Source organism: Sordaria macrospora, chromosome 7, assembly GCF_033870435.1.
Source record: "Sordaria macrospora chromosome 7, complete sequence".
NCBI lineage: Eukaryota > Fungi > Ascomycota > Sordariomycetes > Sordariales > Sordariaceae > Sordaria > Sordaria macrospora.
The window spans coordinates 1,970,323-1,991,257 of record NC_089377.1 but is presented as its reverse complement, the minus strand read 5'-3'; the positions used below and the strand labels follow the sequence as shown (position 1 = coordinate 1,991,257).

The window sequence follows — 20,935 nt, the reverse complement described above, 5'->3', positions numbered from 1 at the left end:
AAGATACAGCTCGGGCTGTGGTGGACTGGGCCGAAGAGAGGGTTGTGTTACACCCGGCTTCGGAGAGGGAACGAACGGAATTTGTTGGAAGGGTGCGTATAGGATCGTCGGAATCTGAACGTCCACGTCGAGATGATATCTTGCGAAAGAGAGAGATATGTTGGACAAGATGGGCAGGAGCATTGATATCAACAACTGTAGTTCTGTCGCCTAATCAATAATGAATCAGAGGTTTGATGCCTTAGGTATCCCATGTGTAGCACACACCCAATGAATTGCTTCTTCCAGAACCCTTCTTCCCTACTTTAATCCCACTTTCTTCATCAGCAACTCCAGGTATCACAGGCAATCAGATCCTTTCTTTCGTTATAGGATGCTATAAACCCGTCCAAAAAGACGGTGCTCCTTCCCTCGCATTACCATCATCCATCCCTCATATCCCCCCTCTCCAGTCCCTTTGCAGATCCCATCCCCATCCCCATCCCCATCCCCCAAAATTCAAAAATCAATGATCCATAACCTCCCAAAACAAATCCGTATTCAACACCACCTTCTCCCCCATCCAAATCGCCCGTTCCGTATGATTCCTCGCCTCCTTCTCCGCCTCACTCATTTTTTGTCCTTCTCCCTGTTCTCCTCCTCCTTCTCCCCCTTCCTTATTTTCACTCTTTTTAAGTGTAGGTTCAGTAGTATTGGGATGAATCAACACACTCAACGGACCCCTCCAGATCGCCAACCAGCCCACAAACGCGCCAAACTGTGCCGGCGTAAAGATGTTGACTTCAAACATGGCGATGGGGTGCGGACCCACGGGTTTGGTCCAGAATGTGTAGATCCTCAACTCGGGAAACTCGCGCCGGATGCGCTGGTGCAGCTCGGCGGCGTATTGAGCTTGGGTGGGATGGTTGGGGAGGTGGTAGATGTGGATGTCGCTGAAATGGATGTGTTAGATTTGGCCTTTTGGCGGGAAGTGAAGAGGATGAAGTGGAGGGATGGGAAGGGGAAGGGGAAGCAAAACGTACAAGGCACCTCGTGGTCCGTTGTCGAGAGGTTCGGGAAACTCATCGTAGGCTTTGCTGAGGACGCCGGTTTGGATGTTGAGGAGGCTCTTGCCGTCTTCGGCCTTTTCGGTTGGAAGGGTCGGGGCGTTTTCGTAGCCTTTGAGGGGAGATTTGTAGGTTCTTGGGGGTGGCATGATGTTGTCTGGTCAGGAGTTGTAGGATCTCGGGCTGAATGGTGAAGTTCGAGGTGAGTAGGCGGTCGATGAGGTGGGTGATATTTATCTTCAGGGTCGGTTTTTGGGTGTAAAGGTAGAGAGAGTACTGGGTGAACGTGGGGTATAAGCTCAGGAGCATGTAAATAAAAACCAGAGGTGAGGTGAAGTCAAATATCGCATCTGAATACCTTCAACTACAATACGTGATCATGAGTAAGCATTCAGTCTTCATTACAAAGTTGGGGTTAGGGATGACAAATAACGGCGCTCGTGGAAATGGCGTGCGATGGGGTCCCGGCGTGGCATCATCCTAGCATCCCACCCGTGACCGATTGGCGATCCCGTCCGGGGAAGCCCCGCCCCGCACGGCGGCATCCGACATGACAACACGGCACGCGACACGGGGACCCCACGAGTTCCATAACCCACTGCCCACTCGTCCGGTGATGACAATTCGATCTGGAAGCACTGTCAGTTCATAATATAGTTAAAGACATTCAAACCTATCACGGCAACAAGGGAAGAAGTCCACGCTGAGGTGTGATTAGAAAGCCTCCTGCTTGTTGTGAGGATAATCTAAAATACAGTAAACAAATGCCTACTACGCCGGTGTAATAGTAATACTCCGAAACAATGCTGACATCTAAACAAGTAGTAAGAGAAACTGAAAGGTATGAACCGTGCACCTAGCCTCCTGGCCATCTTGAACGCCATGCCCAAACCAAACCCATGATACCGGAGCCGACCCAAGCCATGACTGAAGCAAATCCTTTTGGTTCCAAACAGCCCCTTTCCCATGTCAACCTTTTCCTTCTAAACCAGCAATGTGAAAACACGTCCCGTGGGAAACAGTCCATGCTCGGAAATGCGCAGCAACAAAATCGAATGCTTGACATGACACCGTGTCGATGCCCCTAAACCGTAACAAAGCCGTAACAAAAGCGAGAAATACTGTAGTAATGCGAGGTGATGGCTGCAATGACGATCCTCGACTTTTGAGTGGCGGAATCTCTAGCGGAAGAAGCAGGCTCAGGCGGGAGCTTTGCCCTTGTCGTTCGCATCCGAAGGGCCGGAAACATCGTCGGTGGGGTCGAGATCGGAAGAGCTGGTGTTGACCTGCTCGCCAGTCGCAACATCAACCAGCTTGTCACCGTCAACTTCGACCTCTCTGTTTCCGATGCGGCGCATGAGGTCTAGGAAGGTCGACTTCTGGAATTTCTCGGACTGGTTATCGGCGACGGAGGTCAAAATGGCGTTGGCAGCCTTGGCAAGCTCCTCGTTACCCTCGCGGCGACGGGCCTCAGCTTCCTCCTTGGTTTCCTGCTCCTGGGCGAGGTTCTCGAGATCAGCATTGATGGTCGCCATCTCCTCGTCGGTGGGGGGACCAACTTTGGTGTTGTTCTCGGCAGTCGGACCGTGCTGCGCCATCCATTCGGCCTCGGCAGCCTCAAACTCTCGCTGAGCCTGCTGCTGTGCCTTCTCGGCCTTTTCCTTCTGGGCCCACTCAGCGAGCTCTTGCTCAAAGGAGCTATCGTCGTACTCGCCGAACGCTTTGTTGAAGGCTTCGACGTCCAGAGCAGTCTCGACGTGGTCGTTAAGTCCGACCTGGGGCTGCTGATGGGTGAAATTGTTCAAGCCAGTATCGTGCATGACAAAAGGATCGTCCATGGACATTCCCATGCCCATACCCATATCCATACCGACACCCATTCCCATACCGCCGAACTGATGAGTATTGTAGGCCATATGGTCGTCCTGCATGCCCATCATGGGGTTGTGGGTTACAGTAGACATGGCTTGAGATGACATGGCCGGGGCCGGGTGAGTTGTGTCCTGACGAAGCTGCATGTTGGCGAACTGATCGACCCAGCCGTGGGCAGCGGCACCGGAGGAGTGCATGGGAGCGGCCGTAGCCGGCATAGCTCCGGCCGCATGGCCGAAGACACCGGGCGCTTGTCCCGCATGGAAGGCCGGGGCGCCTGGGTTATTCAGGATCAAGTTGTTCTGTGCGAAACCGAGCGATGGGCCCGGGGCGTCGAGCATAGGAGCCTGCTGGAAGTTGTCGAATGCGCCGTCAGCGGCGAAGGAGGGACGGTTCCTGAAGGACTAGCTTGGGAATTAGCATTGAGTTACGTTCCGTATTCTACGACATGACAAAAGAAAGCGAGCATATCATACAGCACCGGCAGCCGAGTTGGGCGAGTTGACCAGGCGGTCCTGATGGAGAGTACGGTCGCGATCGGCGTGGGCGAGAAGGTTCTTGGCGCCGTTGGACGGGCCGCACATGTTATCAGCCATGTTGTCGAGGTTTGGTGTTTGGTGAAAGCAAAGGCTCGTGAGGCGTTGGTGACAGCAAGATTAGAGAAAGAGATACGAAGTAAAGGGTTATATATTAAAAGAGAGAGGTAGAAGATGTGCTTGAAAGCGTATAATGTGAGTGTTGTAGAGCGAGGAAGACTTGAGCAAAGTGAGCGAAAGGAGAGTTGCAAGTTGTAGTGGCGCGAACTTTAAGAAGCCGAGGTTCTTAGATCAGCGCGATAGTAACCGAACCCGCCGGTATTCTCAAGTCTACGGTATTTGGAGAGAAGTGGTTGGGGAGAGGAAAAAAGGAAACAAGCAAGACAAAAAGTAAACAACGTCCTGTTAAGTACCGCGACAAGAACGAGACTGGTTCCCGTGCGCAAGAAAATCCCTTTCGGCAAACAATAAAAAAAACTGGAAGCGTCACAGATTTGAATAAGGTTAGGTTTTGGGAAGGAGCAGGAGATTCCATCCCAACTTTTGTAAGTGACGCTGCCACGGCACTTGGGAAATTCGGGGTAAAGCCATGCGCTCATGGCGCTATCATATGCATGTTCAGTGGACTTTTACAGCGGGAACGGGAGAGGCGAGGGCCGCCAGGCCGCGTGGGGTTAACGTGCCCCTGCCTCACTCTGCCCCACACTGTCTCAAAGGAAGGGGCGGGATCCACTACTTCGAGTCTCCGACCCTAAGATAACGTCACACCACGGTGAGCTTACGAGGACGCCCACAAAGCCCCACTCACCGCGTCTCACCTTTGCTCGCCTTGACTTCTTGCCAGCTGGACCACATCATCCGACAGGGATCACTGCACAAGCGTCAAGCTCCAGCGAGACGGGTTCATCGTGTCGCCTGGCCGTCCACTGTAGCTTCCAGCTTCCAGTCCAGTGGTGATCCAACTGAACAGCAATCCTCAACGACGGCCTTTTCCCCTTTTTGCTACAACCTTTACTTCATAATTCTGATTTGCTCCATAACCCAAAGCGCGCACATACGACCTCATAATCTTTCTGTCTTTCCCACATCTTCAATACCCCATAATTAATCAAGATGGTACGTCCCTCTAACACCCCAAGCTGCCGGCGCAGCGGTCCCCCTTTCTTGGCTGTCTATTCACTAACATGAAGCTATCGCGACGAACCAGACCGCAGGCGCACAGGTTATCGCCAACTCTGGCCACGATGATATGATTGTACGTTAACCTCGACCTTCACTACGTTTCCCGACAACCGATCATCATCTGTTTCTAACAGACCCTCGCAGCACGATGCAGTTCTCGACTACTACGGCAGGAGGTTAGCGACATGCTCCTCGGATCGCACTATCAAGATCTTCGAGATCGAGGGCGAGTCACAGCGACTTATCGAGACACTGAAGGGGTACGTTTGCGATGGGCCACAGTCAACCAGCAACATGGGCATTGGGTTAACCTCCCTTCTTACAACAGACACGACGGCGCTGTCTGGTGCGTAGCATGGGCGCACCCCAAGTACGGCAACATCCTCGCCTCGGCAGGCTACGACGGCAAGGTTCTTATCTGGCGTGAGCAAGCCGGTAGCTGGCAGCGCATCTTCGACTTTGCCCTACACAAAGCGAGCGTCAACATCGTGTCCTGGTCTCCCCACGAAGCCGGCTGCCTCTTGGCCTGCGCCTCTTCCGATGGCAACGTCAGCGTTCTCGAGTTCAAGGATAACAGCTGGGAGCACAAGATCTTCCATGCCCACGGCTTGGGCGTCAACTCGGTCTCGTGGGCACCCGCCACCACCCCCGGCAGCATCGTCAGCAGCAACCCTGGCCCCGGCTCAACGGGCAACAGGCGCTTCGTGACCGGCGGCTCCGACAACCTGCTCAAGATCTGGACCTTCGACCCCGCGACGAACGGATACAAGCTCGAGCGTGAGCCCCTGACGGGCCACACGGACTGGGTGCGCGACGTTGCGTGGAGCTCGACTGTGCTTCAGAAGAGCTACATTGCGAGCGCCTCGCAGGATAAGACGGTGCGCATCTGGACGAGCGACGCGGCGAACCCGGGCGAGTGGAAGTGCAAGGTTCTCAACTTCGATGCGGCCGTCTGGCGCGTCAGCTGGTCGCTCAGCGGAAACGTGTTGGCCGCCAGCAGCGACAACAACAAGGTCACACTATGGAAGGAGAACCTCAAGGGTGAGTGGGAGAACGTCAAGACCATTGAAGAGTAAGAAAAAGACGAGATACGGAAATCATGTTTATGAGGATTGGCGAGTACTAGTATAATAATTGGTAGGGTATCTACTCATCATCTAGAGTGGGCCTTCGTCGGGTAATAAACCAGGAAGGCTAGGAGCGAAAAAGGAGCAGGCCTGCCTTCAGTTTCACGAGAACACATCCATCGCATTGGCTTTACACCAACCGCTCGGCACGCTCACAATGAGCAAAATCAAACCAAGCTCTACATATCTTACACTACTGGTACAATACAAACTTACAACCGGACGTGTCAGTGACGGTTCGAGGTCTTGTCTTCAACGGGCCTTGTCCATCTTCTCCTCCAACCACTCCAACACGATCTCCCTCCCCCTCTCATCCAAGTCCCCGACCCCTTCCAGATCGCCAATCTCCATATCCTGATCGTCCACCACGCCCACGTCCGCCACCTTGACCCTCCTCGCCGCCTCCAGCTCCCAGTGGTGGATGTCGACCATGTAGTCCTCGTCCCACTTCTGCCGCTCTCTGAGCTCCAACGTCTCGATGCTCCGCTGCATCAGCAGCGCCAGCTCGTGCGCTTGCGTGCGGAAGCTGTTCTCGCCGGCGGTGATGGCGACGGGGGGTCGGCGGTTTTTGCGCGTTTTGAGGCGGGGGCGGGATTTCTTTTTTTTGGTCTTTCCTTCTTCTCCATCGACCTCTTCTGCTTCATCTTCCTCCACGTCATCTTCCTCTTCCTTTTCTTCTTCTTTCTCCTCCTGTTGCTCTTCCTCCTGTTCATCTTCCTCTCCCTCCTCTCCCTCCTTCTCCTCCTCCTTTACCCCCTTCCCCTTCCCCTTCTTAATCCCCTTCTTCTCCTTCTTCTCCTTCCCCTTTTGTTTCCCCTCCTTTATCTTCCCCTCCTTCCCCTTCCCCTTCCTATATCTCGCCGACAAACTCATAGCCCCACTCCCCTCCACGCCCAATCGCGCCAAAGCATCGCACTTGAACGGCGGCAGCTCCTCCGCGCTCGGCGTCTCGTACAGCAGCAGCGTGTCGGGCAGCTTGAGCATCGAGTGCCGCGACGGGAAGTGCACGTACGACTTGCGCGGGAACTTGGCGTGGATGATCTGCACTTTGAGCGCTTCATCTTGTTGCTGCAGGTGCCGGTGCACTTCACAGATGAGATCGGCGGCTGCTACAGAGTCGGGCTCGCCCGAGGCGTCGTATACCATGGATGTTTTTTCTTCGGCTTGGGTTTGATGCTGGTGCTGGAGCTGGAGGGTTTGGTGGTGTTGGTGTATGTCTTCTTCGGGGTTCAAGGATGCTGTTGCTGAGTCTGGTGAGTCTGGCTCAGACTGGTTAAAGTGCTCGGGGTGCTCGAAGTCATCAGGGTTGAGGTCGAGGTCGTGGTCGTGGTGGTCGTAGTGGTCGTTGACCATGGACATTTTTTCTTCCACTTGCGTCTGGAGCTGGAGGGTTTCTTGCTGTTGTTGTTGGTGTATGTCTTCTTCTGCTGTGGTGTCTTCTGCGGCTGCTACTGCTGAGCCTTGTGAGCCTTGCTCGAAGGGCTCGGAGTTGTCGGGGTCGGGGCCGAGGTCGAGGTCGTGGTAGTTGGCCATGGACATTTCCTTGCCGTACTCTTCATAGGTGTGCACGTAGTGGTCGAAGTCGTCCGGGTCGAGGAAGTCGAAGTCGTCTTGGAAGGGTGGTTCGGGCTGAGGGGAAGTGGTCGGAGGGGTAAAGGGGTCATGAGGGTCGTTGATATGTTGGCCCTGGCCGTTGCCGGCGCCATTAACACCGGCACCAGAAGCGCCTGTAATCAAAGGCCCCGGAGGCGGCGGCAGAAGCCATTCCGGGACATACCTCTCATGAAAAGTCGGCGGGACAAAAAGTCCGGCCGTATGAAAGAACAGACAAGCGCTCGCGAAGCTATCGAACAATCCCGACGGCGAGCCGAAGAGGTCTTCGAGCCTTCGCTGATAATGCGCAATGATGGGCGAGGTAGCCGCCGGTCCGCTGTCCTCGTCGAGATCGCGGTTGAGCTTTTGCAGCTGCGACTCGATGAGGATGCGGTCGTCACCTTTCGGTCGGTGGATGGGATGGTCCGGTAAGAAAGTGGTCCAGTCGTAGATCCCGTTGTAAGTGATGAGACCGCGCACGGCCATGCGGGCGTGCGGGTACGACTCGCTGAGGGCCAGGCCGGCGGCGAGAGAGGCGCCGAGGTAGGAGCCGCAGATGTAGACGTCTTTGCGCTTGGGATATTTAGGTAGGAGATTTTGGGTGATCCAGGAGTAGCCGAAGAGCACGTCGTGGATGGGGGTGGGCCAGTGGAGAGGGGTTCTGTTGATGTCTTCATCATCGTCTTGTTCGATTTCCTCATCTTTTTCCTTGACCTCGGATGCTCCGCTCGACCAATATCCTTCATCGTCAAGCTCGGGTTCGACACGAGGCTTTGGTTTGAGTTGTGATTTTGGCTTTGGCTTTGGCTTTGGTCTTTCATCATCGTACAAGCCAGACCATCTGTAGTGGATTACGGCAACTGAGAATCTATGAAGCCATGATGGGAGATGGTAGTTTGGGTCGTTCTCATCTCGGGCGGCAAACGGGGGGATCCAGATGATCAAGGGATCTGTTGGCGGCCGGTCCGCGACATTGTACAGACTGGACAATGGGTATCAGTCTATGATTGAGCTTCATCGCACACAATGAACATGAAATTATTGAAATCAGGTTGACCTACCTGACAGTAATCTCACCAGCAGAGGCGCATGGAACTTGATAGCGTTCTATCGAAGGCTCAAACGGGGGACTGCTACTGTAAAATCGCTTATGGAACGACTGGCGCAGGAAAGTTGGTGAAGTGACAATGATGCGCCTGATTCTCAATGCTAGAGCCCATCTCAACATCTTTTACGTTTTCCAGCTGATGGAGAAGATCTGGCGCAGTTGGTTGTCAGACCCAGTGCTATTCTACGAGAGTTCACAAACAGAGTGAAAGTGAGAGAAAGAGGCCTTGGACACTGGACCAGAATTTCTTACTCGTCGAAGCACCGATTTATCCCTTCATCTCCGTCCTTGTGTAGAGGCTGAATAATACCCCATGTGATGTTATGGCATCCCAAACTGGATAGGTGAAAGTTGATATATAAATCAAAGCTTGGTGTTGTTGGTGTTTGATTATCACCAGAAATTGTTAGAGACGACCGAAAACAGATGGAGGTACGTACCTGCATTGTGGGCACTCTCTGACACCTGGCCGTCAGCTGCACATAGCAGTGGGGCAATGAACTCCACAGAACAAGCTCAAGTTAAAACCTTGGCAGAACTTGGCATTAAGCGATCAGGGTACGTACCTCCTACACCAACCATACCCGACCTAACATGCTCTTGCCCCGGGACGTCATATGATGGGGGGACGGGATTCAACAAACAGCCCGACATCGTCTTCCAGCTTGGAAAGGGCTCCCATGCCAAAGTTTCAAGAAACCAACTTCTGACCAAGGTAGTCCCAATGGACCATCACCGATATTTGTTCATGATCCTGCTTCGTCCTTGCCGCCATGATGCTACAATAATACGACGATGACATTGAACACAAACAACAACACGCGTCTATAGGGGAACACATCTGGCATGCCCTAAGATACTTTCGCTTTACAATTACTACCATTCGTTACATTATTGCCTTAATAATAGCCCTAATATTCTGTATCCAACGATATGGAGGACGCCGGTGGTGAGAATGTGGAGGAACATCTCAATGCGGTCGATGAGCAATACAAGGCCTCACTTCCCGAGCGTATGGGAGAAGATCAGGCCCATCGAGACCCTAGGTGAGTCAGATGGAACAGATCCTCAGATACTCGGTCTCGGTACGATACTTTGATACTGACACTCTGAACTCTTGTCAAGTCGATGGTGGTTTGCCTCGGCTGCCTTTCCCATGGTCGCAGGCACACTGGGGCCCGTTGCAAGTGCCTTCAGTATCTGTGCTCTCGTCCGACCATGGAGACAAAACTACACCAAAGGAGCCGACATCGATACCGCCACCTTCATCAAAGACCCGGCCTGGCTGATCGCCATCAACGCTGTTCAACTTGCCATTGCGCTAATCTCCAACCTGGCCTTGCTCCTCAACATGACCAGGAGGCTCCGGTTCTCCATCGCCCAACCTGTCACCATTGTCGGATGGTACCTCTCATCCATATGTCTGATAGCGCTCGCAAGTACAACAGCCGGACCGCTGAAACCGGAGACTAACTACTTCATCTGGTCTCAGGCTTACTTCTACGGCATCTACGCGGCAGTGTTGTACTTCGTGGTCGCCTCGCTCATGGTGATTACCGTCTGGGGGTCCCAAGCCGGGCACTATGAAAAGGACTTCATGCTCACCCCCAGTCAGAGGACGCTGATGTTACAGACCATCTCCTTCCTTATCTATCTCCACCTAGGTGCTCTTATTTTCTCAAATACTGAAGGATGGAACTACCTTGACGGCATGTACTGGGCGGCCGTTACGCTCTTCACCGTGGGTTTCGGCGACAACAACCCCACCTCCACCCTCGGAAGGGCCCTGCTCTTCCCGTACTCCCTGGTTGGCATTATCAGTTTGGGTCTCGTTATTGGATCCATCCGCAGCCTTATGCTTGAGCGCGGCAAGAGAAGACTTGATGCACGAATGGTGGAAAAACTCAGACACCGTGTGCTAAGGAAAATGGCCAAGCAGGGAAAGGATGGGATACTTAGGCCCATAGGGGATTCCCCAGAACTGTCTTCCAGCTCAGGTCTGACCGAGTTCGAAAGACGACAATCCGAATTTGAGCTGATGAGAAAGATCCAAAAGCAGGCGGCTCATAGGCATCGCTGGATTGCTTTGGCTATCTCTACCAGCACGTGGTTGGTCTTATGGCTGGTCGGCGCCAAAGTCTTCCAGGTGTGTGAGCGACAGTATCAAAATTTGACCTACTTTGACACCTTTTACATGGCATATGTCAGTCTGACGACCATCGGGTACGGAGACATCACACCAATATCAAACGCCGGAAAGTCCTTTTGGGTCTTCTGGGCACTCCTTGCACTTCCGACCATGACAGTCTTAATCTCTAACGCAGGAGATACCATTGTCAAAGGCATCAAAGACGCCACTGACAAAGTGGCCACCATCACCATTCTTCCTAGCGAGCGAGGCTTCAGGAGCGAGTTTAAAGCGGTAATCGGCGCTCTTTCTCATGGAAAGCTGTTCACCGAGGATATCCAGGAGTCTCCACCAGGAATACTTGGAGACTCACAGCGCCACAGGTACAGCAGCGAGGATGACGATGACGAGGGCGAGTTGGCTCAAGACCAAGCCGATCTTGACGCCGAAGGTGCGAACACGGGTGCGAAAAAACAAAAGCAGGCAAATAATGCAAGAGATGAAGATACACATAAGAGGCGAGTCGAGGGTAACGCGGAAGGCGGCGGCGGCGGCGATCGTCGTGATCGAACCGTACGCTTCGATGACTCCGCTACTACTACCACTACTACGCCAGGAAAGAGATCAAACAGCCGGTCAAAGAAGATGGGAAACACGGATGACGAGGACCCGTACGATGAGAACTCCAAGGCAACTTCTCAGCTTCCCAGAATGACGCGTGCCGTCTCTATACCACGCCAGGACTTGCCCCAGATCCCCACGGACCCGGCCGAGTACCACCTCACGCTGATCGAAGAGATCGGGCGGGTAACGCAGCACCTCAAGAGCCACCCGCCACGGAAGTACACTTTCCAGGAGTGGGCATGGTACCTGAGACTCATCGGGGAGGACGAGAGCGACGCAGCTAAGCACCGTAAGCCTCACACTCATCTTAGCAGTAAGAGTAAGGATGAGCTGGAGGAGAAGGAACGGGCGAGGTGGAGCTGGGTCGGTAGCAGGAGTCCGCTGATGAGCTCCCAGGAGGAGGCCGAGTGGATCCTGGAACGACTGATCGAGACGCTGAATGATGAGCTCAGAGGGGTCAGGGCCGCAAAGAAGAAAGGTGGGCTGAGGAACCGGAATGGGTAAGCAAACGGAGACCCTCGTGCTAGGTGTTCAGAGGGCGTTTCATCATAAATCAGGAGGTCATAATTATGGAGTAAGTGTTGCTCCAAAGTTCGAGACATATTATGCCCCGCGTCCGGTTTGTCTGCATGCTTACTTCCCCTTTCTTTAACGCGTGTTGTTAACTGGCGATTCGTCAGAAAAGCGACCGCATGATGAAGGAATGTTCGGACCTTCTCTCGTGGCTGCTGTCTGAAGCAAGAGCCAAGGTATCTTTCCTTTTCCGGATGACTAACTGCCTCTTGCCCAGCCAGTACTGGGCCAAACAGCAACACAGCTCAGACGACACAGAGCACCTCCTTCCCGAGCTGAGTCTCTGGAACTGGAATGACATCACCAGCCACACAATTTCAGACATATCTTTGAATACAAGTACAACCTTTATCCCGGCTTCATTTTCTGCCGACATACTGTACACTGGGGCATCTTGTCATCAACCACCCCTTCTATAACGGAGGATCCGCGGAAATTAAAGGTACATACATTTATCTCCTTCTGCATTATCATGCCAGCTTCTGGTTGTTCAAGCTCCTCCTTCATCCTTGTGTATTCCACGTCATGCTATATCACTTTATACTTTGCACGGCAACAGAGAACTTCCGTCCTTATATGTCCATCATCAGGTCAATTGGCGACATCCTGACATGTCAAAGCGGAAAGCTTCGCTCTTCTTCATGCCCAGAGCGGCCGGACCTTGTGTATCTATTTTAATTTCCCCGGCATCTCTTGATTGTGCAACCAACCCGCAACTGCCCACTTGCATCCAGGCATCAAGATAAAATCCTACATGAGAGGCTGACTGGATGGCATGCATAGATACCCTCCCTACACTTGACCAATCTCTACCGACGGCTTGCCCGAATTGGGAAAGCTATATTACTTACTGATCCATTCGCTTATACGTCTATATGAGAGGTTAAGGGCTCGCACCAAGCTGCTCATGATGTTTTCGACAAGTTGGAAATCCACGGCCCTCATGCTGCCCCCTTTGTTATTCTGGCTCTCCAGCGATGTCGTCCAAGCACGGAGAGTAGCAGCGTCAACGTGCCCGGCGCCCGTACCTGCGTCATATCCTGCACCGGTTGTCCGAGACGGTTACGAAGCCCGGCTGGTGGCTACCGGACTCAAGAGGCCGAGAGGCGTCATCGTCGATTCGAAAGGAAGGTTACTGGTCGTTGAGAGTGGCAAGGGGATTACCCACTTGACTATCAAGGACGATGGATGGCCGTGTTTGTCTGTGGAGAAGACGACAACTCTTGTGTCGATGAGTGATGTAAGATATGCTTTCTGTCTCGGCTGAGAATCGCCTTTCTACGAAATGATATGGAAAATGGGACTAACACACACCAGCTCAACCATGGCATCGAGCTCTCAGTCGATGGCAAAACCCTTTACGCCTCCACCTCCAACTCAGTCTACAGCTGGGCCTACGACGCAGAAGCCGTCAGTGTCAGCGACGAGAAGTCCCCCAAGACGCTCATCAGCAACATGACGAACGTCGGCGGCGGCCACTCCACCCGGACACTCCTCCTCTCACGCAAACAGCCGGGGATCCTGCTCGTCTCGCGCGGCAGCGGGAGCAACCTCGATAACGGCGCCACCGACCATTCCTCTGGCATCTCGCAGATCCGAGCCTTTGATATCTCCGACCCCAACCTCAGCACATCCGGCGGTGGTGGTGGCAAAGTATACGACTACCCCAGCGAAGGCTGGACCATCGGCTGGGGCCTGCGCAACTCGGTCGGAGTAGCCGAGGAGCCCAACACGGGGGGCATCTACAGCGTCGAGAACAGCGCGGATGGCATTAGGCGTTTCGACGTGGACATTCACGAAGACAGTCCCGGAGAGGAAATGAATTACCATGGTGTTCTTCGTGTTCCTTCTTCCTCTTCTTCTTCGGACACCACACAAGGTCAAGGGGGCGGCAACCACGGCTACCCCTATTGTCTAGCCCTCTACAACTCCTCTACTCCTTCTCCGTTCCCTTCCTTGGGAAACCTCAAAACCGGCTCCCAATTTACCCACGACTCAACGCCTTACTCTATCCCCTTTTTGCCATCATCCTCTGATTCTTCTTCAGTTCCGCAAGCAAAACCCATCAACATCACAGCTTCCGACACTTCCTGCTCCTCTGCAAACTTTGTTCCTCCCCGCCTCACTTTCCCCGCCCATACGGCTCCGCTCGATATCAAGTTCAGTAACAAAAATAATAATAGGACTCTAGCGTACATCACCTTCCACGGCTCCTGGGACCGATCTACCCCGGCCGGGTACAAACTATCCGCTGTCCGGTTCGATGTTACAAAGGGAGAACCGGTCGAGGCGAGCGATAGCACAAACAGTCTGGTGGATGTCATGTGGAATCGGGATGTGACCAAGTGTCCGGACCAGTGTTTTAGGCCGGTGGGATTGGCGGTGGATGATAGAGAGGGGAGGATTTGGATGACGGATGATGACAAGGGGGATGTGTGGGTTTTGAAGCAGGTTGGGGAGGTGAAGGGTGATAATGATGATGATGATGATGGAAATGGAGGGGTTGGAAGTGGGAGTGGAAGTGCCAATGGTGATAGCGATAGTGCCGCTGTCCCGATGCGCATGAAGAGAAACGGAAGTGGTAGTGAGTGGATGGGTGTTGGAAGATCGATGGTTGTTGCGGTTGTTGGGAGTGTGTTGTTTGCTGTGTTGTGAGAGAGTTGTGGTGTTTGATAATGGAGGAGAGAAAGGCTGTTGAGAAGTGTGTCAGTCCTAAAGGGGGCAGGCATTGTTTTTGATCGTTGTTACCTAAGTAAATTCAAAGAGACCTAAAACTAAGGGAAACTCAATAATCTTTATAGCATCTACCCATCTCCCAATCTTCTGTGTCCGCCTGAAGGAGTAGTGACAGGCTCAATGCCAGTCCATGGTCCGTGGTGCTAGATTTTCTGCTCATCACCCGTAGTTGAGTCAAGCTATCACGTCCCGTCTCCCAAGTACCATCGATATATACCATCAAATATAGCGTGTATGAAAAGTTCCTAAGTATATGGTTCCACGCTTCGTAAGTAAAGATATGTACGTCCCCCAAAAGTTCCAGAGCAACACTAAGACGCTAGAGTGATGGTATGGATGCAGTGGTGTTTGCAGTTGTGTTTACGGCGACCTGCCAAATCGACGAATAAAGAGGGCCTTCAAAAGACTGCAAAGCACCAGCAATCTGCTCATACGACGAAACCATAAACCCAGCTACCTCACCGAGCGCCAACAGAGCGAGGTTACGAATAGCAGAGGGTGGTAGGCCATACGATCCCATGACGAGAGAAGCAGTAGGGCAAACGAGGTACGGCCACCAGCTGCGCGATGGGGCACCGGTTAGGAAGGATTCGTTGACCAATGATGCTGCTTCGGCGGTGTCCTCTAGTATGTCGAGAATCTCGTTGGTGATATTGGAGGCTTGTTGGAGTCTTTGTGTTTGGTCTTCGTATTTGGTCGCGAGAGTCTCGGTGACGGCTAGGAGGCGGTCCATTCCTTGCTCGAGGTTGTCTTGACGGCGGGCTAGGGCGGCGGCTTGTTGGTTGGAGAGTTCCTGTTTTGTGTTAGCCACGATGTATATGAGGATCGATGCAAGGGAGATGGCTTACGATTTGTTGTTGCAGTGCGGTGGTTGATGCCGCAGCTGTGGCAACTACCGCAACTAGGGCGCCGATATCATCGTTCGCTCGAACGGAGACTTGTTGGAGCGCATGTTCGTGTGCGTGGGCAACTTTTGAGTGACCGTCGAGAACACCGGTGAGCAGTATGTTGAGCAGCTTCTGTAGGTCTTCGGCTTGTTGTTGGCTGTCGTGTAGAGAGGCAGAAGACCTTCGAAGTACTGCTCCAACATCGGTCGCCAGATAGTCATGAACCATGGCAAGTCCATCTCTCAATTTGTCGATCTGTGGTGTGAGGTTATCGAGATTCTTGATGGATTCCTGTGTTCGAAGGTCAAGTTGATCCATTCGCTTGTGAAGTTCGTCTTCCACTCCTTCTGTAAGGTTTCTCATGACGTTGGTAAGTCGCTGGTAAAGGACAATGCTTTGTGCTGTAAACGCGTGTCAGCCGTGATCTTCAGATCGTCCATCTCGACCCAGATATCCTACCTTTCTCATTATCCGCTCTGGCCGCCTCGCAGAACCGCAAGGCCTTGTGTCGGTAACTGATCCACGTATTCCACGCAGCATCTGACGATTTCATGGCAGACAGACAATGGTCGATCTCATGACTGCTAACGTGGAGTTGCGCTTTATCCCGGATCGCAATCTGACTCAGGGCTGGTTCGCGAAACTTGGCACATTGCGCCGGGATATTAAACCTGCCTCGCTCCAGATCACATATCGCTAGACTGGCGGCGTAGGAATCCACAAAGTCACGAACTTGTCGGCCAGTGTCTGTGAGTATCGTGGCGTCGTTCTTTCCGTCTACTAGCTGGCAGTTGTTGACGAGGAGTCGGGCGGCGACACGATGGCAAAACGGTTCCGATTCAAGTTCTTGGAGTTCACTTAGGGCAACGGCGTAAATGTTTGGTGGGCGTGAAGATTCTCGAAGCAAGTCTGAAGGTTGGATATCGCGGTCGAGGTGTACTTGATGGTCGGCTGTGTCGTGGTCAAGTTAGCGAGGCCTTGGATGTTTTCCTTTGCAAGTTTAACTTACGAACTGCCACTCTTCTTTCACTTCCCCAGGAGAAGGCTTGAGTGGTTGTTGCCGTAGCGGCACAGAAAGCTGCGAAGAGAAGAGGCCTGACCATGGTTGTTGCGTGAGTGTATGCGACGAGCTGATGATGATATTTCGAGAGTCAAGGGCGTTCAAAGGAGCTCCGTTCAAGGAAAATCGGCAAGGAAAAGATTGAAAAAACTCGCAATATTGATACTGCAATTTGGCGGTCGAAGTTTGTGGCCATGCAACTGAAAATTTTTGAAGAGAAGGAAGGAGTGATCCAGGACAGGGAAGGTGTACGAGGGTACGTTAGCGATCGCGACTTCCTGAGGAAAGAGAAGCTGACTTGACTTAAGCGAAGAAGAGAATCACTTAATTTTAAACCATGAGAATGTTCCGGTGAATAGTTTCACATGATGTTCACATCGAAGATGGCTGCGGTTGTTTGTCGAGCTCGACTAGGCTGACTCTTAATCATCTGATATGGAGGTCTCGTCTCCAGCAGAGGCGAGCCTGGACAGGACTGGGGATGTAGATCATTTGCCTTGACACCACTGATGTCTTACACACCTATCATCCGGTATTAATAAAATACAAACAGCTCGTCCATGATAGTTTGGACGAATTCGACCGTGGCGGGTGTCCTGGGTGGTGATGATGTCCTGAGGGTGGCATCCGCCAAAGTTGTCATCGGAAAGCTGCACGGTTGTCGAGGAAGAGAAACCATTCCATCTGAATATCCTGGGACAAGCGTTTGTTTGCCATAGTTCCACATACAGTGTTCGCAAATATTCCCCAAAAGTTTCCAGTTACTCCAGATGAATGGTGTCGGATGGAATAACGTCCGTTGGTGTTGTCGTCGTTCCCAAATCTAGGTGGATAGCAACTTCATGACTACGAGGATACGACCCTAACCCTTACCTATCTGCAGCCAATCACTTGACTGCATCGCTCATGCCGCGCCCAGGTCCGATACATTTTTTGGAGCTCTGCCGTGAAGATCCACCCGCGGTCCATCCCACCTACCGGCCGGCTGCCCTTGCGAGCGACTGATTGCCAGAACCTCCGGCCCCCGAATTGGAGACGAGCGCCGCGTCTTCGCCAATTCCGCTCCCGCAGCATCGCGCCCAAACCTCCCCCGACGGAGACGAACGACGACGACGCCCACCACCATCACGATGTTCGCCCCAAGCCGAAGGAGGGTCCTTGAGGCCGCTGCCTCTGCCTCTGCCTCTTCCACCGTCGTCACTCTCCCCGGTTTCCTCGTGCCGGCTTTCCAGCAGACTGCCGCCGCCGCCGCCCGGCGCAACTTCTCCGCGACGACAACCCGCCCGTCCAAGCTCGGCCGCACCCCGCTCAGCATCCCTCCCGGCGTCGAGATCACCATTGGCGAGCCCTTCATCAAGCGCGACATGACGCAGTGGAAGCAGCAGCCTAAGCGCAAGATTACCGTGCAGGGCCCGTTGGGTTAGTTTTGTTGCGTTCCTTTGCTTGGGCAGACAGAAAGAAAGAAAGCATCGGGTTGTCTTTTGTTCGGGGAGGAGGTTATACCGCAAGGACTCGAGATATACAAAATCCAGGTCGTGCAGAAACCAGAGGGTTAAGGTCTGCCCGTTGCATTTCACGCCCGTCAAGAAGCGCGCACGTGGTTTTTGAAGACCCTCAACCCTGCAGCCTGGATTCTGGGTAGCTCGAGTCTTTGCAGTACCGTGGAACTGGCGCTGGTGCAGTAGACCGGAGGGGCATGGTTAGGAGAACACAGTCTATGGGTGGTTTCACGAGCACGCGCATGAGGAAGAAAGGCACCAGGACAGGAAAATGAACAAACAGGCTGACATATCGCACCTATGCGCTTTGCTATATTACAGGACAACTCGAGATGGACATCCCCGACTTCATCAAGATCGACCACGACGTCGAGGCGAGGAGAGCGACTCTCAGCGTAGCGAACCGGGACGAGAAGCAGCAGCGAGAGATGTGGGGTACGGAAAACACTCTTTCCACAAGACGTCACGTCGAAATTCACGGGAGCGGCCCAGCTGACGATTTGATTTTCTCTCGACATACAGGAACGACATGGGCGTACCTTAACCGCTTCATTATGGGTGTATCAGAAGGTCACACGGCCGTGTTGCGCCTGGTCGGTATCGGTTACAGAGCCACCATCGACACCCGCCCCGAGAAGGAGGAGTACCCCGGCCAGCAATTCGTCTGCCTCAAGCTCGGCTTCTCCCACCCCGTCGAGATGGGCGTCCCCGAGGGCATCAAGGCCAGCACGCCGCAGCCGACGAGAATCTTGCTCGAGGGCATCAACAGAGAGCAGGTCATGACCTTTGCCGCCGACATCAGGAGGTGGCGTGTACCGGAACCGTACAAGGGTAAGGGTATCTTTGTCAACGGCGAGACCATCAAGTTGAAGCAGAAGAAGATCAAATAGAGGACGCGCTGCTGCTGTGGCTTTTGGTGGTTGATGATGTTGTTGTTGATCATGATGATAAAGGGGGGGTATATTGTACATTTAGTCCATTTTCTTGGCACACACACACACACACACATATGGCCTCACAACGGGGTCCCGATACCTGCCATAACCTTTGTACACTACCACACTAGAGAGATGTTTTTTTACTGCTGACCAAGGACTTCCTGAACGACCTTGATGACCTGGTCGTGGACGGCAGCAGGCGCCGCGATGACACCCTTGTTCTCCGCCAACGTGCGACCGACGCTGAAGTCCAGACGGTTTCCATTCACGTCAGTGACCTGTCCGCCAGCCTCGCGCACAATCAGATCTCCGGCAGCGTGATCCCAGATCTTCTCCTGGTAAGACTTGGAAGTAGGCAGACGGAGGTAGATGTCACCCGCGCCGCGAGCAATAGAGCCGTATTTGGCCTGGGAATCCATCCGCACACTAGGCTTGGTGATACCGAGCTTCTTCGCAATCTGTCCAGCCACGCCCTGATCCGAGTGACCCGCCTCCACGCTCTCGCAGAAGCTCGCGTTGGACATCTCAGTGATAGGCTTCATGGCAATGGACTTGCCCTCGGCAAGACCAGCGGTGCCCAGGGGTCTGCTGGTCGCGCCCTGGCCCTGAACGGCCGAGAAGATGACGCCCATGCCCTCGTCAGTTGCGTTGGTGCCGATATCCGCAGTCAACGGCGCAGCGTCGTCCACAGGCAGGTTGGGGCAGCCGAGAACGCCAACCTTGACATCACCGTCCACCATCAGTCCCAAGCACACGGCATACTGTCCACCGCGCAGGAAACCCTTGGTGCCGTCGATGGGGTCGATAGTCCATATCCTGCCCTTGGCGCCGCCCTTGCTGTTGCCCTGGTCGATGATCTCCAGCATGGCATCGGCATCCTTGATGGCGCCACCGAGGAGCTGCTCGGCAGCCTCGTCGTCGAGCTTGGTGGACTTGACGAGCTCCCAGATCTGGTCCCGCAGCGGGGTGTCCTCGCGCAGCTGAGCGGCCTCCTCCTCGGCCACGATCTCGTCTGAAGGGAAGTTGGCCTTGAGCGCGCTGATGATGAGCGCCTGAGCGCCAAAGTCGCCAATGGTCACGGGGGACTTGTCGTCCTTGGAGACGGTGCCCTTGGCCTTCTCGTGGAAGACGCGCTTGGTGAGGCGGGCGGCCCGCTGGACGGCGAGCTGAGCTACCTCGAGCTCCTTTGCGTACTGGGAGGAGGACATGGTTGTGATTGTTGAACGGCTGGTGGCTACTATTGTTGTATTGGTAGTAGTACTGCCGGTCAGATGGGTGGCAATCAGGGAGAGCCGGGGGAAGGAGGAGATGATTCTTGAAGTGAAGATCGCCAGGATGAGGATTGCGAGTGAGAGAACGAAGAGAACTTTGGAGTAGAATATGTGGGAGGATGTCTTTTTCTGTTGCTGCTGTCTGATCTTCTTCTTATCCACAGTCATTCAGCCGAGAGAGAGGATCGATGAAACCCAGAGAATTTTAATCCGTAACCGGAATAAGTATTTCGTCGTTCAAGTTGTTGAGTGGTTGAACTCTCTTGGATTCCGATCTGGTTGTCCAATGTTCCCCGCACTCGTTTTGTAGCGGCGAAGCTGTTGACGTATGACTGCCCTTTTTGTCTTTTTTTGGTCTCCGCAGTGCCACCAAGCGCTCTTTCCACAAATGCAGACAACAGAATTTCTAAATGTTTTGTTTACTTAGAGGTAGGTTCCTCAATGTTTTCACTCGGTTCTTGATGCTTCTTTCTTCGATTTGGCCCTCCTGCGGGAATGTCCGTCAAAACGGCAATGATGACATGGCTCGGTTCAGGGACCTTCCATGTTGCATACGGGCACCCTTGGATGAGCCAGGGAGCCCCGAACTCGGAGAGAGCTCTTCTCCTGGCTTAGACTCCATCGTCATCACCACCTTTCTATGGGATTTGTGATTTTTAATTCCCAGACGAAGGTCAATCGATCTGGATGAACTCAAAACGAACCTCGCAACACCTTACCTATTTTTCCCACCTCCTTATCGATGAAAAAGGGAA

The 20,935-nt window shown here is 53.4% G+C and overlaps 9 protein-coding genes across 9 annotated transcripts; 4 read left to right on the top strand and 5 right to left on the bottom strand.

Moving 5' to 3' along the window:
• Window positions 1-265: 265 nt before the first annotated feature.
• On the bottom strand, window positions 266-1,570 carry SMAC4_00644 (uncharacterized protein). Its single transcript, XM_003349708.2, has 2 exons — window positions 1,023-1,570; window positions 266-932 (listed from the first exon to the last, which is right to left on the bottom strand). Exons 1-2 carry the CDS (start codon window positions 1,193-1,195, stop codon window positions 506-508), a joined length of 600 nt encoding a protein of 199 aa, XP_003349756.1. The 5' UTR covers window positions 1,196-1,570; the 3' UTR covers window positions 266-505.
• A 154-nt stretch (window positions 1,571-1,724) lies between these two features.
• SMAC4_00645 (uncharacterized protein) lies at window positions 1,725-3,944 on the bottom strand. Its single transcript, XM_024655907.2, has 3 exons — window positions 3,395-3,944; window positions 2,606-3,322; window positions 1,725-2,542 (listed from the first exon to the last, which is right to left on the bottom strand). Exons 1-3 carry the CDS (start codon window positions 3,512-3,514, stop codon window positions 2,246-2,248), a joined length of 1,134 nt encoding a protein of 377 aa, XP_024511050.1. The 5' UTR covers window positions 3,515-3,944; the 3' UTR covers window positions 1,725-2,245.
• A 359-nt stretch (window positions 3,945-4,303) lies between these two features.
• Window positions 4,304-5,986, top strand: SMAC4_00646 (uncharacterized protein). The gene is made up of 4 exons (XM_066089463.1): window positions 4,304-4,570; window positions 4,662-4,709; window positions 4,781-4,896; window positions 4,965-5,986. Exons 1-4 carry the CDS (start codon window positions 4,568-4,570, stop codon window positions 5,710-5,712), a joined length of 915 nt encoding a protein of 304 aa, XP_065947751.1. The 5' UTR covers window positions 4,304-4,567; the 3' UTR covers window positions 5,713-5,986.
• Window positions 5,987-6,015: 29 nt separating this feature from the next.
• SMAC4_00647 (uncharacterized protein) lies at window positions 6,016-8,584 on the bottom strand (the record flags this gene model as incomplete). The annotated part of the gene is made up of 2 exons (XM_003349711.1): window positions 6,016-8,338; window positions 8,418-8,584. The coding sequence occupies 2 exons, from the start codon at window positions 8,582-8,584 to the stop codon at window positions 6,016-6,018; spliced, it is 2,490 nt and encodes an 829-aa protein (XP_003349759.1).
• A 766-nt stretch (window positions 8,585-9,350) lies between these two features.
• SMAC4_00648 (uncharacterized protein) lies at window positions 9,351-11,830 on the top strand. Its single transcript, XM_066089464.1, has 2 exons — window positions 9,351-9,510; window positions 9,590-11,830. Exons 1-2 carry the CDS (start codon window positions 9,398-9,400, stop codon window positions 11,718-11,720), a joined length of 2,244 nt encoding a protein of 747 aa, XP_065947750.1. The 5' UTR covers window positions 9,351-9,397; the 3' UTR covers window positions 11,721-11,830.
• Window positions 11,831-12,699: 869 nt separating this feature from the next.
• On the top strand, window positions 12,700-14,588 carry SMAC4_00649 (uncharacterized protein; the record flags this gene model as incomplete). The annotated part of the gene is made up of 2 exons (XM_003349713.2): window positions 12,700-13,029; window positions 13,107-14,588. 2 exons carry the CDS (start codon window positions 12,700-12,702, stop codon window positions 14,442-14,444), a joined length of 1,668 nt encoding a protein of 555 aa, XP_003349761.2. The 3' UTR covers window positions 14,445-14,588.
• A 192-nt stretch (window positions 14,589-14,780) lies between these two features.
• Window positions 14,781-16,785, bottom strand: SMAC4_00650 (uncharacterized protein). Its single transcript, XM_066089465.1, has 4 exons — window positions 16,422-16,785; window positions 15,872-16,363; window positions 15,374-15,813; window positions 14,781-15,318 (listed from the first exon to the last, which is right to left on the bottom strand). The coding sequence occupies exons 1-4, from the start codon at window positions 16,513-16,515 to the stop codon at window positions 14,845-14,847; spliced, it is 1,500 nt and encodes a 499-aa protein (XP_065947749.1). The 5' UTR covers window positions 16,516-16,785; the 3' UTR covers window positions 14,781-14,844.
• A 631-nt stretch (window positions 16,786-17,416) lies between these two features.
• SMAC4_00651 (mitochondrial 54S ribosomal protein uL6m) lies at window positions 17,417-18,981 on the top strand. The gene is made up of 3 exons (XM_024655911.2): window positions 17,417-17,891; window positions 18,293-18,406; window positions 18,494-18,981. The coding sequence occupies exons 1-3, from the start codon at window positions 17,603-17,605 to the stop codon at window positions 18,859-18,861; spliced, it is 771 nt and encodes a 256-aa protein (XP_024511051.1). The 5' UTR covers window positions 17,417-17,602; the 3' UTR covers window positions 18,862-18,981.
• A 23-nt stretch (window positions 18,982-19,004) lies between these two features.
• SMAC4_00652 (uncharacterized protein) lies at window positions 19,005-20,492 on the bottom strand. The gene has a single exon (XM_003349716.3). It carries the CDS (start codon window positions 20,346-20,348, stop codon window positions 19,050-19,052), a length of 1,299 nt encoding a protein of 432 aa, XP_003349764.2. The 5' UTR covers window positions 20,349-20,492; the 3' UTR covers window positions 19,005-19,049.
• Window positions 20,493-20,935: the final 443 nt, after the last annotated feature.